General features: G+C 34.9%; 1 protein-coding gene across 2 annotated transcripts in view; it reads left to right on the forward strand.

Annotated features, from left to right (window-relative positions):
- nsfa (N-ethylmaleimide-sensitive factor a) overlaps window positions 1–18652 on the forward strand; it is a 33367-nt gene extending 14715 nt beyond the window's left edge. The window contains exons 3-22 of one of the 2 annotated variants that reach the window (XM_073839599.1): window positions 2832–2931; window positions 4397–4436; window positions 4528–4694; window positions 4777–4884; window positions 5392–5467; window positions 5565–5720; window positions 5868–6067; window positions 6163–6328; window positions 7853–7927; window positions 8035–8222; window positions 8302–8397; window positions 8519–8675; window positions 11257–11390; window positions 11535–11601; window positions 13009–13088; window positions 13185–13319; window positions 13504–13617; window positions 13996–14051; window positions 14192–14243; window positions 17662–18652. In XM_073839599.1, the coding sequence (XP_073695700.1) occupies window positions 2832–2931; window positions 4397–4436; window positions 4528–4694; window positions 4777–4884; window positions 5392–5467; window positions 5565–5720; window positions 5868–6067; window positions 6163–6328; window positions 7853–7927; window positions 8035–8222; window positions 8302–8397; window positions 8519–8675; window positions 11257–11390; window positions 11535–11601; window positions 13009–13088; window positions 13185–13319; window positions 13504–13617; window positions 13996–14051; window positions 14192–14222 (2146 nt within the window). In that variant the 3' untranslated portion in view covers window positions 14223–14243; window positions 17662–18652. The remainder of the gene's footprint in view (window positions 1–2831; window positions 2932–4396; window positions 4437–4527; window positions 4695–4776; window positions 4885–5391; window positions 5468–5564; window positions 5721–5867; window positions 6068–6162; window positions 6329–7852; window positions 7928–8034; window positions 8223–8301; window positions 8398–8518; window positions 8676–11256; window positions 11391–11534; window positions 11602–13008; window positions 13089–13184; window positions 13320–13503; window positions 13618–13995; window positions 14052–14191; window positions 14244–17661) is intronic. The other variant, XM_073839608.1, reaches the window with a different exon arrangement.
- The last annotated feature ends 379 nt before the right edge of the window (window positions 18653–19031 follow it).

The raw sequence follows: 19031 nt of genomic DNA on the forward strand, positions 1-19031 counted from the left end.
TGACTTTTCAACTGGTTCTCAGCTGAAAAACTTTGGGTAACTGGGAGCTGAGTGAAGTCTTGCTTTTGCGCTTGTCCCACAAGCAGTGCTAGTTTCACCTCAAATGCTATTGAGTCATTTTGCAATCGCTCTGATTTTTCTAGCTGGCTCGTGAATCACCTGTTCGATCACGGTGACACATTACATTGAATGTACCATTCTGTTGGTGAATTTAACAAATAATTAGGCTATGTTAATAACTAAGGGAAATTTTAGTTTGAAAGCCAACCTTTATTATCAAATACCGACATGATATAAGTAAAACATATTTAAAATTACATTTTCAAAATATGTCTCTGGCATTGTTCAGAGGGCCGGTCCAAATGTGGGGGCGGGCCGCATTCGGCCCCCGGGCCTTAGTTTGGGGACCCCTGTTTTAAATGAACACAAAATGCAATGTAATTAAATACAAAGCAGTTCCTTACTTATCGGCCCAGGCGGGACGATAGTAATTACGTTAATGACATCATTATGTTATAGTGTAAAAGAACTGGTGAACCGGTTTTTTGAACCGGTTCTTTGAAACAAACTGTCCGAAAGAACCAGTTCGCGGAAAAGAACCGAACTTCCCATTACTACATTGCGCTGGGTGCGCCCCTCCCCCTATAGCTGTTCTGTCTCGCGGAGGAGCTAATTTGTGTGCATCTGTGTGAAACACGCATAGGAAAAAAAGAACGACAGAAAGAACGGCTCCCCCCAGCCGCGACTCGGCTCCCGACTCTCGTTCATGTTTATGAGCCGTTCAAAAGAATCGGCTGTAAAAAAAACGCGTCTCTGTGGTCAGCCTAGGGTCCGAGATATGCCAAAAAAACAATCACCGTCAGGGGGTGATACAGCCTTTAACCCAACCTCCTGGGTAGTTAACTCAACTCTTGCTGAAAAATTACTACAATTCTTGCTTAAAATGAACCCAAAGTAGGTTGGAAATTAACATTTATTTATAATATGTTCAATAATTGAACATTTATTAATAAGTTGAATAAATACAAATTAAATAATAAATGTTTTTTTTAAATTGCTTATTCAGCTTTATTTTATATAGCGCTTTTAACAATACATGCTTATTAATAAAGGTTCACCTTTTGATTATTGCTGGTGCCTCCAGTAATTATGTGTCTAGTTTTTAATTTACAACCTATTATGGGTTCATATTAATAGTATAGTAATTGTATAGTAATTGTTAAACAATAGTTGATTTAAATAAAATTATCCAGAAGGTTGGGTCAAACATTTAACCCAACCACTGGGTCAAAACAACCCAATCGCTCGGTTTGTCCATATTGTATTTTACCCAGCATTATTATAGTGTAGACGACTGGGTCAGAGCATCTCCAAAACGCTCTTGTGGGGTGTTTGTGGTTTGCAGTAGTTAGTACTACCAAAATGGTGCAAGGAAGGACAACCGATGAATCGGCATCGGGTCATGGGCGCCCAAGGCTCAATGATGCATGTGGGGAGCAAAGGCTAGTCTGTCTAGTCAAATCAAGTCACGATTATTTATACAGCGCTTCTTACAATACAAGTTGTGTCAAAGCAAACTTACAGTATTAAAATAGGACAACAGTGTGTCAATAATGCAAAAGTTCCATGTTGCATCAAAGTCAGATTGCAGAGGACTCATCTGGTTCCCATGGCCTTTAGCCAGCGGCCGTCTAGGTTAGGAGTTCTTTACTGAGTCTAGTCCAATAACATACACACAAACAGTTTGTAGTTCAAACTGTGCAAAAACTTAATGGCTATAATAGAAATGTGTCAGAACACACAGTGCATCCTAGTTTGCTTGGCCTTGATGACCCCTATCCACTGCCAAAAGCACTGAGAATTTAAGTGTCATGTGTATAAAATGTACGTCCAAAAAATTCTCTATTTTTAATCTGTTATGTAACATTTCATAACGTCATTTTATGTTCATGGATTTAGTAAAAAGCTATATTATTGTGGGTTTGATAGACAAAAACATGCTTAAACATACCTTATGAGGGTAAAGATACCCCTAAAATACCTCTATGGGGCAAATGCTGCCCATTAATAAAAACATTCCTGTCAACTTTTAAGTAGTGGATACTCAATCATATGTAACATGAAGTACACAACATCTTTTTGCAGTTGTCATATGTAACACTGTAGGGAAAGTTTCAAACATATAATTAGTGCTCCAGCAGCAGAGCTGATGAATTTCCCTAGGCTTTTAGTGTTTGTGTGTCCTTGGGATGCTGAATCAGTCCAGAAATTAACTCAGGCTGACAGAGTCTGCCGCAGTGCCTCCTGCTGATGCCTCATGTGCAAGAATATCACAGCATGAGGGCCGATTTGTGTGGGTTTGTGTTGCCATATTGATGTATGTCAGGTTAATGTGTGATGTAAATTGATTTATCCTGCAATAAATAATAAATATATATTTTAAAAATCGATATTGTTATTATGCTTTTATGTTTATGCAGTTGCTTTACTCCGAAGTGGAATACAACAATTATTATTATTTTTATTTGGAATAATAATTTAATTATTATTAATATTATTATTCATTTTGTTGTATTTTTGTGGAAATAACAATAAAAATAGTCAAAGCTTCCAGTTAGACCCTAAGTATTAAGTCATCACATATATTAATATATTATTTATGATTATGATTGACCTGTGCTTTAACTGAATGAATTGTCGCATGATGTCAACCTACTAAAAAGGAGCCATACTAAAGGAGATACTAAGTCACCATAGTTTCTGTTAAACATTGTAGTATTTTGATCCTTGCATTATTGTGGAAGTTGAATGTTTCCTGCTTCTCTCTTCAGGCATGTGACTGTGAGGACAACACCCACCTACAAGTTTGTGTTCACAGTAAAGTCTCACCACTCTGTGCTTCCTGGAACCATCGCTTTCAGTTTGCCACAGGTACAGGACTCCTGCCAAGATCTTTTACTTTTGACACAAACACAACAGCAGACAAACGCTTATGTTTAAAGGGTTCGTTCACTTGCAAAATAAAAATTTCCTGATAATTTACTTATCCCCATGTCATCCAAGATATTCATGTCTTTCTTTCTTCAGTCGCAAAGAAATTAAGGTTTTTAAGGAAAACATTCCAGGATTTTTCTCCATATAGTGGACTTCAATGGGGATCAATGGGTTTCAGTTTTAGTGCAGCTTCAAAGGGCTCTATAAGGGTCTTATCTGGTGAAACAGTCGGCCATTATCTTAAAAAAATAAAAATCTGTATACTTTTTAACCACAAATTCTCGTCTTGTCACTAGCTCTGCGATGCGCATGGAAAACTCACGTGCTGTTAGTTCTTCGCTGTTAGTGCAAGACAAGTATTTTTGGTTAAAAAGGTACATAAATTTGTATTTTTCTTAGAAAATTACAGATCATTTCACTAGATAAGACCCTTATTCCTCAGCTGGGATCAGTATAGAGCCCTTTGAGGCTGCATTAAAACTGCAATTTGGACTTTTAACTGGCTGATTCCCGTTAAAGTCCACTATCTGGAGAAAAACCCTGGAATGTTTTCCTCAAAAACTTTAATTTCTTTTGAACTGAAAAAAGAAAGAAAGGAACATCTAGGATGACATGGGGTGAGTAAATTATCAGGAAATTTTCATTCTGGAAGTCCATATATGACATTTTATCCCTAACCAAACAGATTTAAAGGGTTAGTTCGCTCTAAAATGTCATTCCAAATGTTCTTTCTTCAGTGGAACACAAAAGAAGATATTCTGAAGGAATTTGTAACAGTTTTGGTTACTGTTGACTTCCGTTTAGACAAAAAATGTCTGAAAATATCTTATTTTATGTTCCATGGAAGAAAAAAAGTCATACTGGTTTGGAACGACACAAGAGTCAGTAAATGATGACACAATTTTAATTTTTGGGTGAACTGTCCCTTTAAGTACAGTTTTGTCATGACAACTCTCGGAGAGTTTATCATAATATACATGTGTTTGGTCTTGGTGGAATAGATCTGCTAAGCTGCTGCTGCAAAGCAAGTAACGTGACTTTCTTTATACATCCAAAAACATGGAGCATGTAGGAAATACTGCTGCTGCACATTTAACATATGAAATTTCCCCCATATATAATATACATTAAATCACCCCATAGCAGATCTATACAGGTGGAGCTGGGGAAGTTGAGGGTTTCTGAATCAAGCAAGCACTAGACAAGTATTTGCAATATTTTAGTTGAGCAGCAATCTCATTGACTGCTGATATGAAAGAAACCAATCAGCTGTGCCATGTGACAATGATGTAATTATATCTGCCTGTGCTTCATGTTTCATGACAGAACTTTGTATATAATCAGATAGTGCTTGTACTTTTATGGACTGTTTTATTCATTCCCCTTTAACTTTCTCTTAAAGAGGAAATGGGCAGGCCTGTCCATCGGACAAGAGGTAGAAGGTGTGTACATTGCTCTTGTGTAAACATTTGCAACAAATACACAAATTTTAGATCAAATACTCAAAAAGCTGTTTCCCTTCTGTCATTTCAGTGGCCAACTACAACTTTGACAAATCCAAGCAATGCATTGGTGCCATGACCATTGAGATTGACTTCCTGCAGAAGAAGAGCACCGACTCCAGTCCCTACGACTCAGACAAAATGGCTGCTGAGTTTATTCAGCATTTCAACAATCAGGGTTTCACTGTGGGGCAGCAGGTCAGAATCACACCACAAAAACTAAATTAATGGCATCTGATTTTTAACTATTCATGCTATTTTTTTTTTCTTTCGGTCATAGCTGGTCTTCAATTTCTGTGACAAGCTCTTTGGGCTAGTTATCAAGGACATTGAGGCGATGGACCCCAGCATACTGAGGGGCGAACCAGCTTCTGGCAAAAAGCAAAAGGTACTGGAAAGAGAACAAAAAGTACTGAATTTGCACTATAATGTCAAATGTGACCCTGGACCACAAAATCAGTCATAAGGGTCGATTTTTAAAAAATGAGATTTATACAATGAATAAAATAAGCTTTCCATTGATGTATGGTTTGTTAGAATAGGACAATATTTGGGTAAGATACAACAATTTGGAAATTTCAAATCTGAGGGTGCAAAAACATCAAAGTATTTAGAAAATCACCTTTAAAGTTGTCCAAATGAAGTTCTTAGCAATGCATATTACCAATCAAACATTACGTTTTGATATATTTATGGTAGGAAATTTACAAAATATCTCTATGGAACATGATCTTTACTTAATATGATTTTTGACATAAAAAAAAGATAATTTTGACCCATACAATGTATTTTTGGCTATTGCTACAAATATACCCATGCTGCTTAAGACTGGTTTTGTGGTTCAGGGTTACATATATTAAAAATAAATGTCAATTATGTGGATTTAACTTCACAGATTGAGGTTGGTCTGTTGGTTGGAAACAGTCAAGTGGTCTTTGAAAAATCTGAGAGCTCATCTCTTACTCTAGTTGGTGAGTTTCATCACACTTCAAAATAAGTTTCTTTTCAATGTGATATAAACACTGTAACTCAGCTCTGAATTTTCCTCTTTGTCGTCCTGTTCACCAGGCAAGGCCAAGACCAAAGAAGCCCGTCAGACGATCATTAACCCTGAATGGAACTTCGAGAAAATGGGCATTGGTGGTCTAGACAAGGAGTTCTCCGATATCTTCCGCAGGGCTTTCGCCTCTCGAGTTTTCCCACCAGACATTGTAGAGCAGATGGGTATGTGTTGTCTCCGTTTTCCATTTTGTTATGTAATCTTGTAAAAAGCATCCATTCACCAGAACGGTCCATTTATGTTGATGTTATGCATTGCATTGATTGCAGATAATGTAAAAATGATGTAAAAATGAGTTGTTTCCTTTGCAGGTTGTAAGCATGTGAAAGGCATCTTGCTCTTTGGTCCTCCTGGCTGTGGTAAAACACTGATGGCCAGGCAGATCGGTAAGATGCTGAACGCCAGAGAGCCAAAGATAGTCAACGGACCAGAGATCCTCAACAAGTACGTGGGTGAATCTGAGGCCAACATTAGGAAACTGTTCGCAGATGCTGAGGAGGAACAGAAAAGGGTGAGATGACAAAATGCCCACTGTCCTTACGATCCCGTACATTACTGTGCTATAGTATACTGTACATCTGATCTTCTTTGTGTTTTTCTGTGCAGTTGGGTGCTAACAGTGGCCTGCATATCATCATCTTTGATGAACTGGATGCAATCTGTAAGCAGCGTGGTACAGGTGCCAGCAGCACAGGTGTGCACGACACTGTGGTCAACCAGCTCCTGTCCAAGATCGATGGAGTGGAGCAGCTCAACAACATTCTCGTCATTGGTGAATAGCAGCAGCTATCATATGTTTTGTTGCTTTGCAATATTTTGTAGTCATAATAGAACTCTACATTTATAATTGAGAAAGAAAGAAATACTACATAGCAGTTTTTCGCAAATCTAATGTGACGTTTGAAAAAGAAATGATTGATAAATGTACAAAACAGTCTTTAGTTTTTAATAATAATAACAAAAAACAGTTGTTATTATTATATAATAAATATTTTGTATTATTATTATTAAAAGGTACAAATTATGATAATAAAATATGTATTTTTATTATTATTAATAATAATAATAGTTATTATTATTATTTAAGTTTATAACTGATGTAATGTGACTTAAAATAAAAAATAAAAAAGTCTTTATTTTTTAATAACAATAACAGTAATAATAATAATATATAATATATAAATATTAATATATAAATTATTGTTAAAAGCAAATCTTTTTCATAAAAAGAAATTCAGTTTTAAAATTATTATTATATTATAAATTATTTGTATTATTATTAAAAGGTACAAATTATGAGAAAAAAAATATAATAATAATTTATCAATTATTATTAAAAACAAATATTTTATTATAGTAATATTTACAATTTTTATTATTATTATTTAAGTTTATAACTGATTTAATGTGACTTGAAATAAAAAGTATATATTTTAATAATAATAACAACAGTAATAGTCATAACAATGATTATAATTATATAATATATTATTATTATTTTTATAAAAATAAATTAAATTATAATTTTTTTGATTATTATTATATAATAGATTATTTGTGTTATTAAAAGGTACAAATTATGATAATAAATATATAAGAATATTAGTATTGTTATTTATTAATAATAATAATTATGATTATGGTTATTATTGGTATTATTATTTAAGTTTATAACTAATTTAATGTGACTTTAAAAGTATGTAAAAGACTGTAAAAAGTAATTATTTTTTAATGACAAAAATAATCATAACAAAAATTAAAATTTTATAAATAATAATAATTATTATTATTAAAAATACATATTTTATTATAATAATAACAACAATAGATTTTTCATAAAAATGAATTCACTATTATATTTTTCTATTGTTGTTATATGATACATTATTTTTATTATTATTATTAATTTTACTATTATTGTTATTTAAATTTATAACATCTAATCTGACTTAAAAAGAAAAAAATAGTAACAAATAAACTGTTGCTATACTAAATGTCTTTAGTTTTCCAACAACAATAATAAATCATGATTATAATTATAAAATAAATTATTATTATTAATAATATTATTGTTATTAAATCAAATAATGTTTATAATAACAATGTTTTTCATAAAAATAAATTAAATTCTATTTTTTAATAGTACATAATTTTACTATAATAATAATGACCAATATTATTATTATTATTATTATTAAACTACTGTCATGTTTGTTTGTTTTCACTGTCATGTACATTATTTATAATGGAAGTCACTGTAAATCTCAAATATTCTTTTTTTGTCTTTATCTGAAAGGCATGACTAACAGGCCTGACCTGATAGATGAAGCTTTGATGAGACCTGGCCGATTTGAAGTAAAGATGGAAATTGGTAAGACAAAGACACAAACACTTGCTTTTTGTTTAGCAGCAAAAAAAATTCACAACTCTCTCCATCTCTGTTCATTCTTACCTATTTGTTTACGCCTCATCACCCAGGTTTGCCGGATGAAAAGGGCCGTATTCAGATCCTGGTCATTCACACATCTAAGATGCGAGAGTTCAACCTCCTGTCTGATGATGTGGATGTTAAAGAACTGGCTGCTGAGACCAAGAACTACAGCGGAGCTGAACTGGAGGGCCTGGTCAGAGCTGCCCAGTCCACTGCCATGAACCGCCACATTAAGGTACAAAGGTTCTTTTTAGAGATGTACTTTTATAATACCTCATTTGAAAGGTCTAAACCCATGCTGAACTGTATTCCAGGCCACAACTACTGTAGAGGTGGACATGGAGCGAGCAGAAAAGCTTCAAGTCACCCGGACAGATTTCATAGCATCCTTGAATAACGACATTAAACCTGTAAGTATCTGCCTTGCTGAATAATTCATTGTTTTCACCAGCAGAAGGATTGCAAAATTCAGAGTCATTTGTTGTTGTTGAACTCATCAAGTAAAACCTTGTCATCTTGTACTTTTGTCAGGCTTTTGGCACCAACCAAGAAGACTATTCCAGTTACATCATGAACGGCATCATTAAGTGGGGTGATCCAGTGACCCGAGTGCTGGAGGACGGAGAGCTTCTGGTGCAGCAGACTAAGAACAGTGACCGTACTCCACTCGTGTCTGTGCTTCTTGAGGGTGAGTTTTCATTCATTACTCACCCTCATGTCGTTCCAAACCCGTAAGACCTTCGTTCATCTTCGGAACATAAATTAAGATATTTTAATGAAATCTGAGAGCTTTCTGACCCTGCATAGACTCTTAAAAATAAAGGTGCTTTACGATGCCATAGAAGAGACTTTTTTGTCTAAATGGTTCCATAAAGAACATTTAACATCTGAAGAACAGAGGTTCTTTGTGGCAAAAGAAGGTTCTTCAAATTATAAAAAGGTAAGAAAGAGATGGTTCTTTAAAGAACCTTCGACTGAATTGTTCTTTGTGGAACCAAAAATGGCATCGCTGTGAAGAACCTTTTAAAGCACCTTTATTTTTAAGAGTGAAGGCAGCAATGCAACTGACACGTTCAAGGTCCAAAAAGGACCACATTGTTAAGATTGTCCTTTCAACTGTGATGTAATGAAGCTGTGAGAATACTGACATGGAAGTTATTTTTGTTTTCTTTGTGTACAAAAAGTATTCTCGTAGCTTTATAACATTACGGTTGAACCACTGATGTCACGTGGACTATTTTATCAATGTCCTTACTACCTTTTCGGACCTTGAACATGACAGTTGCATTGCTGTTTATGCTGGGTCAGAAAGCTCTCGGATTTCATCAAAAATATCTTAATTTGTGTTCGGAAGATGAACAAAAGTCTTAAGGGTTTAGAACAACATGAGGGCGAGTAAGTAATGACAGAATTTTTATTTTTGGGTGAACTATCCCTTCAACAACGTAAGGACATTCTGAGAATGTTCTAAGAATGTGTTCTCTCAGCATTTTAGAATGTTCATTAAGAATAAAATAACATCATAAGGATGTGACATGAATGTTGTTCTTACAACCTTTTATGGTAACATTACAAGATATTCAGCAGATAATAAAAACATAGGCTATATCCAAAATCGCCCCCTATACCCTCAAATAGGGCACTAGCACTATTTGAGGGGACAACCATTTTAAGTGGTGTTCGAAACCATAGTGGACGTTCTCGGGTGCACTTATTCAATCCCACAAGGCACTGCAAAACAGTGCACTACAACTGATGTACACTCAATGGCTGTGTCTAAATTCAGGGTCTACATCCTTCGTCGGACTCATTTGAAGGATGCTGCGTCACAGCGCCGCGACGAAGGCTGTCCAAATTCGTAGGATCCTTCAAATGCGGCCAACAAATATGTCCTCCTTTTCCCCGAACTGGAAGGATGGGTCTGGTGGACTACCTATCCCATAATTCCTATCGGCAGAGCGCTTCCAGAATTTTCAAATAATGGCGGACGAAGCGAGTGGTAGCGTAGCGGGAGAGGAATATGCTTTTCGATGTAAGTTTAAAAAAAACTGGCGTTTCAAAAAATATTTTTTTACAGCGGTTGTCTTGTTGCTTAGCGCTGTCACGGTTGCTAGGCGACGGGATATAAACAACGGGTAAGGGAGGGAACTGAAAGAAAGGTAGGCTGTCCAAATTTACAGACACCTACTTCCAGGTTTTGCGGTCGTCGGAGGACCCCTCCTCCTTCAACTGGGTAGGAAGGATCCTAAGGAGGATACAGACCCTGAATTTGGACAGAGCCAATGACTAGTGATAACCAATAATGCACTGTAAGAGTCGCGCGCCAATTGAATTCCCGCGTCTCACCAGAAGATGGCGCCCACCGCGCTGAATCATCCATCCCTTCATTTTACAGCGCGCTCGTCCACTTCGTAATACAGCGTACAACACAGGTACAAATTTGTTGTAAATTGATTATTAAATTGTTTAACTAGGGTTTTTGCATAATTTCTGTGACAGTTAAAGATAAATCCTTTAATCTTACTACTGGAACTGCCCGTTTCAAATGTTTATCAAACAGCAAGCAAACAGTGGCAGTCCTTCCAGGACACTAGTGTCCGAATTCAACTTACTCATTTTCATTCACTCCTTCAAGTGAACTGTATGAGTGGACTAATATAGCGAATATTAAATAGGGTATAGGGGGCGATTTCGGATACAGCCATGGTGGGGACATGTTGTTCTAAGGCTACGTTTACATGCATAACTTTTGCTACGGTTACGCCTGTCGTGTGAAGACCCCGTTTCAGTTTGAAAATTCTGGGGTTGAGTTTCAGTGCAAACAGACCAAAGTGTTTCTGGTGACTGTGTAAACAATAGCATCGTGCTCATTATGAATGGTCATGTGACATGCGTTTTCGGTTGTGTTGTGTAGTGTGGACGGAAATAGTTTCTGAAACAGTGAAAACAACAGTGTACATGAGGATTGTTTTCATTTTAAAAAACTGTTTTAAAATGAAAATGCACTAGTGTAAACAAGAGCTTTTTCTGTCTGTAAATGCTCAAGAATCATAAAGTAAAAATATAATCATAAGAATATTACACAAATTTATCTAATGAAAGTTTAATAAACATAATTTTAAGAATGTTTTGTTCTAACATTTACATTACCTTTACAAAATGTTAGTGAGACTTATGAGAACATTCACTGTTAGGTAGGATGATCTCTGTGTTCCACCCCGATGTAGACTAGTTTTTCAGTCTTGACACATCTTGTTTTTTTGCCTCAGGACCTCCTCACAGTGGAAAGACAGCCCTGGCTGCCAAAATCTCAGAGGACTCCCAGTTCCCATTCATTAAGATCTGCTCTCCAGACAAGATGATTGGCTACTCAGAGATCTCCAAATGCCAGGCAATCAAGAAGGTTAGCAGTTACAAACTGTATGCTCATAAATTTTAATATAATTTTAATTTAAATATTACATTTGAATATATTAACAACATATAATCTATTCATATTTTGTATTCTCACAGGCAAAGATTAAAAATGTTCAATATTACTTCTCAGGTCTTCGACGATGCTTACAAGTCTCAGCTCAGCTGTGTTGTGGTTGATGACATCGAGCGTCTGTTAGGTTAGACTACTTTATTTTTTAAATTGTTGTTTTTGTTTGTTTAAAGAAGGGATCTTCAACAGGGAAAACTGCCAATAATTGCTGCATGATCTAATGACAAAAGACGTACCTGTGGGAACTTATCTGCAAGATGCAAAATACGTACCAATGGGTACACTGCAGTTTCCAACAGAAATGAACACTAGCAGTGGTAAACCAGCATTTTAATTACAGCTCCATATGATTCGCTTTTCAGACAAGCTTGCTTGATAGCTTAGTCGGCACGGAATTGGATTTAGGATGCGGAATCTTTAGGTATGAACCCCGTGAAAAACATGATGAAGGAGATAAAAGAAGAGAGATTGAAAAACAAGCTAAAACGGCATGCTTGCAATTGTGTTTTTACATCATATTCGCTTTTGTTAATACTATCAGATAAGTTTAGGTGTAGTGCAGATGGTACGTTATTTTAAAACGTCAGGTTTCAAAACCAGTGTCACATAAAATTTACCATATGTACATTAATCTGTTCCGGGGGTAAAAAGACGAACACTACCCTCCAAAGGCAAAGTGCAGTAACTACGCCAACACTGAAACTGAGAAAAATGCCTTAAAATTTTTACACCAGCTAGTCAAACATGTTGAAACTCTCGTTCCTCTGAAATGGGACACAATTTAACCAGGAGACTTTGCCACAAGACAAAACAGTTGTCACTGTCCATTTTAAGTCTTAGCTCAGTTTTGACCAAATGTGTAGTTACTGCGCTTTGCCTTTGGAGGGCAGTGCAGTGATATGTACTTACTGGTATGTATTTCATGTCTTGTTTGATTTTGAATGATTTTGTGTGGTAAAAAGAAAACAAGCAAATGTTTCATTGTCTCTCCCACATACAAAAGTATATGGGACCTTGGACCACAAAACTGGTCATTTTTTCTTAAATTAAGCTTTCCGTTGATTTATGGTTTGTTAGGCTAAGACAATATTTGGCAGAGATACAACTATTTGAAAATCTGTAATCTGAGGATGCAAAAATAAATAAATAAAAAAAAAATACTGAGAAAGTAACCTTTAAAGTTGTCCAAATGAAGTTCTTAGCAATGCATATTACTAATCAAAAATTAAGTTTTGATATATTTACGGTAGGAAACTTACAAAATATCTTCATGGAACATGATCTTTACTTAATATCCTTATACTTTTTGGCATAAAAGAAAAATCGATCATTTTGACCCATACAATGTGTTTTTGACTATTGCTACAAATAAAGCCGTGCTACTAAGACTGGTTTTGTGGTCCAGGGTCACATATGACTCTGTAATTTATGTAGTAAAGTAGTTAAAAAAAAGAAATTGCTGTTTATTGGAATAAATGCAGACATTATTATTGTTTACACTATTAACAGTATACTATTAATTGTGGTGAAACAGATTATGTGCCGATTGGTCCTCGATTCTCCAACCTGGTTCTCCAAGCCCTGCTGGTCCTGCTGAAGAAGACTCCACCTCGTGTAAATTCTCATGCTTTCCCAAAAGTGTCATCTATGTACTGTAAGGTTGTTAAATTATGGGTATAAAATGGCTAATGTTGTTCAATTGATCTTAAGGGTCGTAAGCTTCTTATCATTGGCACCACAAGCCGTAAAGATGTGCTACAGGAGATGGAGATGCTGGATGCATTCAGCACCACCATCCATGTGCAAAATATCTCCAGTGGGGATCATCTGGTTGAAGCTCTAGAGGTCTATCTATCTATGTATCTATCATATCTATGACGTAAAATTTAGGATGTTATTTCAGCATTTGTTTATTTATTTAATGTTGTTTTAGCATTAACCTGCAGGGGGCGATGCCACCCTTTCTGTCACTTTACTTACAAAGACAAAATGTTACTATCATACTTACCTTTTTTTTGGTAATTACTAGCTCCTGGGCAGCTTCACAGATGCTGAGAGAACCACCATTGCTCAGCATGTGAAAGGAAAAAGAGTGTGGATTGGCATTAAAAAGCTTCTGATGCTTATTGAGATGTCTCTGCAGGTAAGCGTCAGTGTTTACCTCAGATTTATACAAGATAAAGTCTGTAAACACTATTGTGAACCATTAAGAGTCTCTTAATCCCATTTGTTACCACTAGAAGTGTTCTCTCTAAAATCTCTTCATGTTGCCGGAGATGTGAACTAGAAATGTAATGCACTCAAGCAGTTTTCTAACACACTTTTTGCAAGACGGTTTAAATAATTCATTTTAATTCCTGTGCTTTTTATAGCCGTTTCATGCACGAGAGAATCTACATCAAAAGTGCTGTCTAGCAATCTCATGAGCTTGCTTCATCTCGTGGCATAGTCACATGCAGAGAACCATATACGTGAAAATGAAGGTTTATTTATAGCATGTTGTGTTTACTCTCCTCTCTAGATGGATCAGGCGTACAGAGTCAGCAAGTTCCTCTCTCTACTTAAAGACGAGGGAGCGTGAGTACTCAATGCTATAATCATATGTTGTACATTTGGCACAACAATGTTTTATTGCCACAGACTCACTGGATCACAAACCTGAAGGGGAGTTAAACGGGCATTAAGCTTGTTTTACATTTGATTTTGTTAATTGACAGGCTGGATGAAAACAATCACATCCGAATTTAACTCTGCTGGTGAAAACTGATGGTAAGGGTGTCATGGTAACTATGTGTGCTGTATTTAGAGACATCCAGAGTAGTTGCTTTGAAATTTCTTGATCCTTAGTTTTTCCTTAAAGATATAGAACCTGAACTAGTGTCCTGTAGCAATTTCAAGCCAGACAAAACCTGATCTCCTTTAATGTGTTTTTAAGAGATTAATTAAGTGTCATTAATTACTTACCCTCATGTGGTTCTGTAAAACTGTAAGAGCTTTGCTCATCTTTAGAACACAAATTAAGGTATTTTTGATGAAATCTGAGGGCTTTTTGACTCTGCGTAGACAGCAAGGGTCCTATCACGTTTAAGGCTCAGAAAAGTACCAAGAACATTGACAAAGTAGTCCATGTGACATGAATCGTTTAACTGTAGTTTTATGAAGCTACGAGAATACTTTTTGTGCACTAAAAAACAAAAATAACGACATTATTCAACATTATTCTACCACAAATTATCATCTTTAGCCATTATTAAAAGTACTCGGTACTTGGAGATGTTCTTGGTACCTTTCTGGGCCTTATACGTGGTAGGACCCTTGTGTCTATGGAGGGTCAGAAACGATCAACTATCCCTTTAATAGCTTTGAAAAGTTTGGGGTCAGTAAGATTTTTTTTTATTCAGCAAGGATGCATTCAACTGATCAAAAGCCAAAGTAAAGACCAAAAGTATTCCACAAAGCAGTATTATATATAAATATTAAGCAGTGCAACTATTTTCAACATTAATAATAAGACGAAATGTTTCCTGCGTTGGCATCACAGGAAAAATTTACATTTTAAAATAAAACAAAATAATTTTAAACTGTACTAATATTTCAAAATATTACTGATTTTACTGTATTTTCTAGTTAAATGTATAGTGCGACGTCTTTAAAAATCGTATTGACCCAAACCTATGAACGTCACTGAATATAAAAATTATTTAATGATGTGCTTATTAGATATGTTATACCACACATTTAAATATTCAGTGAGGTAATTACCACACATGCATTTTATTCTGATCAGCTATTAGCTTTATTACATAAGATTTTTTAGATCTTCCTGCTCAGGGCCTGCAGGGGTCAGACTTTTCCACTGCGAATCATCACAGATTACATTTACTAGTCATTCAGACTTGCTGGTTTCAGCTCATTTTACCTATAGAATCTGGCATATTTTTTTAGGTGACACAGAATATTCAAGAAAAAAAAGGAAAGAAGGAATAATCACCATGTTGTACTACAATAGTGTGCACATATTGTTATTTCAGGAGTTGTGGTTTTCACAATAAAGATAGTTGTCACATGAAGTATTTTTTTACTAGACATGTTAATACATGTCTAAATTAATATACACTACCAGTCAGTAAGATTTTTTATGTTTTTTTTAAAGAAGTCTCTTCTGCTCACCAAGCCTGTATTTACTTGATCCAACGTACAGCAAAAACAGTAACATTTTAAAATAGGTTTACTATTCAAAAGAACTGTTTTCTATTTGAATATATTTTAAAATGTAATTTATTCCTGTGATCAAAGCAAAATTTCAGCTTCATTACTCCAGTCTTCAGTGTCACATGATCCTTCAGAAATCATTCTAATTTGCTGATTTGCTGTTCAAGAAACATTTATTATTATTATTATTATTATTAATATTATTATTATCAATATTTAAAACAGTTGGGTGCATTTTTTCAGGATTCTTTGTTGAATAGAAAGACCCAAAGATCAGCATTTATCTGAAATGAAAAGCTACACCTTCTACACTATAACATTCAAAAGATTAGTCAGTATAATTTTTGGGGCGAAGAAATTATAGAAAATAATACTTTTAAATTGATCAAAAGTGATGTTAAAGACATTTATAATGTTGCAAAAGATTTCTATTTCAGATAAATGCTGTTCTTCTGAACTTTCTGTTCATCAAAGGAACCTGAAAAAAAAATCTACTCAGCTGTTTTCAACATAATAATAATAAATGTTTTTTAGCAGTGTGAGCAACCATGTGACTGGAGTAAAGATGTTAAAAATTCAGCTTTGAAATCACAGGAATAAATGACATTTTAAAATATAGTCAAATAGAAAACAGTTATTTTAAATAGTAAAAATATTTCAAAATGTTATCGTTTCTGCTGTACTTTGGATCAAATAAATGCAGGCTTGGTGAGCAGAAGATACTTCTTTAGAAAACATTAGAAATCTTTTAAAAATAAATCTTTATCACAAAAAGCTTTTGACTTGTAGTGTATATATTTATTTGAATATCGAAAGTTACTTAAATTTTGCACTTTCCTATTAAAAGTTTTATTATCAGCTAAACCTCTTGATGCAGAGTAATACAGACTAAAAATAATGATTATGATAAGATATTAACATTGACTAAATATAAAGGATGCTTTCATCAAAAGCCCAAACTATGACTTATTGTAAACAAAATATTACCTTAAAATTACTAAAATTTCACACTGGTTATGAACAGTGGGAGTTGTATATCAAATACAAGCCATGTGCATTAAACTTGCCAGATCTAATTGTGACATTTAAAAGAAAACTGCTTAAAAAAGATATTTTTAATTATTCACAATAAGATTTCACTTTTAAAAATGCTGAGTTGAATACAACCCATCACTGGGGGAAAAATTGACAAACCCAGCAGCTGGGTTGTTTTGACCCAACCGTTGGGTAAAATGTTAAATTATTGTTTAAAAATAACTATGTCTGGCTTAAAATGAACCCAAAATATGTTGTAAATTAATACAAAAATAAAAATCAGACACATAGTTAGAGGAATCAGCAATAATCAAAAGCAGTACTTTTATTAATAAGCATTTTTTAAATGTTTATTATTTAATTATTTATTCAACTTACCAATAAATGTTCTTTTCTTGAACATACACATAAATGGTAATTTCCAACCTATTTTGGGGTTTATTTTAAGCCAGAAATATAGTAATTTATATGCAATACTTGCATAAACATTCAACCCAAACTCTGGGTCAAAACAACCTAATTGCTAGGTTTTGTCCATATGTTACCCAGGGCTGGGTTGGTTTTTAACTCATGCATTTGGAAAAAAAACTTTTCATTTCATGCCAACTTTAAAGGGCAGAATTGAAAAAAGTAGGAGGGAAAATGTACACCAATCATGCACAGTAAGAGTAGAAACATGCATTAAGAAAGAAACTAGGGTTCATTTTGAATGCATGTTGTCTTTATCACATAGTAAAACAGTCAAAATTGGTAATGATTGACTTTCAGATGGCAGCCATCAAAGTCAAAGAGTCTGTGTGCCAGAGCTTGTCTGTAATTTGGACTGTACCCAAACACCAAGGGGCCGAGGTGAAACCCAAAACCAATGACATACAGTACACTCTCCCACTGAGTGAACACTCTGAGCCTCCTCACGCTCCCTCCATCCTTCTCTCTGCAGAGATCGTGGTTTCTTCGAGTAACGGAAGATGGGAGAGAGGGACGCCCACGATGTTCCTCCCAACTGCATGTTCCCTGGCGACTACGGGCAAACTCCACCCAAACGACACCCGCACAATACAGATAACCTGGAGATCACACAGCCGTCCCTCATATCAAACCAATATCAGATATCGTCTTGTGCTTTGTGTAATATTTCCGTACGCTGTTTGTTTACGTAAATATCCGTTTCAGTCTACTTGAAGCCATGAAGATGTAAAAAAAAAAAATCTGATTAAATTAAAAAAAATGTATATATGCTGCTGAATCCAGAACATATATAGCGAATCTATATCATGCAACTTGTGAATCTCTAAGTAGGATATAAGAAAGCTGTTGGTGTGTGTATATACTGTAGTGAAGATGAGCCGTGCTGTTCGTAGTGTGCATACGCTGAACCCTACCTTTGTGATTGTGTTGTGGTAACACAAGGAAATAACATATAGATCACAGTGTTATTTGATATTGTACATAGGTTCAACATACGTTTGTTTCAGTTTTATGTAGACTGGGTTTAGCTGAGCAGAGCTGGTGATATATAGTATATATATATGTAAACTAGTGTTGGAGAAGCCAGGACTTTAAGAACAACCTTAATCAGTCCTACAGTGGATTGATAATTTGTTGTGACTACATGAGTGTCTGTGTGAGTGTGTGTTTGAGCGAGTAAGTGAGTGTATAAATAAAGGCTATAGATCAGCTTTGGAGTGAACTAATTTGCGTGGCTGTATTTATGTGTTTATAAGTGTAATGTGGGTAGATATTGTTTTTTGAAATTAATATTCATGACTGTTGTTTTATGTATTTTTTTTTTTTTTGCCTGCCCATTCATTCATATGGTTTCTGTGACCAGTGTTCAATGTCCAGAGCTCTTTGATCTGTTATGGCTATTGGAGATGTACGGCCAGATGCAAAATTGTGTTACTGCAATAAAAAAACAAAACAGGCTCACAGTAAGAGTTTGCTTGTTTTTGTGCTTTTTAATATTCATTACATTGCTGTGCTAGTGTAGCCACCTCAACAGGGATGTTCTAGTGCTATTTCTGTTTTAGAAAGATAAGTTCAGCTAATGAATTATATTAATTTATCCCTCTAAATTAAAAAAAATTCTCAATAATTACTGTTTTTCTTGAAGAACATTCAGTTCTGGAATACAGAACTAACTTCTAGAATAACAAGAGTCATTGTTGAATCATTTTAATAAATGTGATCCTGGACCACAAAACCAGATTAGTCCACATCCAGAACAAACAAATACAGATACTGTTCTCACCCCCTTGTCATCCAAGAAGTTTACGTGTTTTGATGAAAACATTTTAGGATTTCTCGCCA

Source organism: Garra rufa, chromosome 1, assembly GCF_049309525.1.
Source record: "Garra rufa chromosome 1, GarRuf1.0, whole genome shotgun sequence".
Classification (NCBI taxonomy): Eukaryota; Metazoa; Chordata; class Actinopteri; order Cypriniformes; family Cyprinidae; genus Garra; species Garra rufa.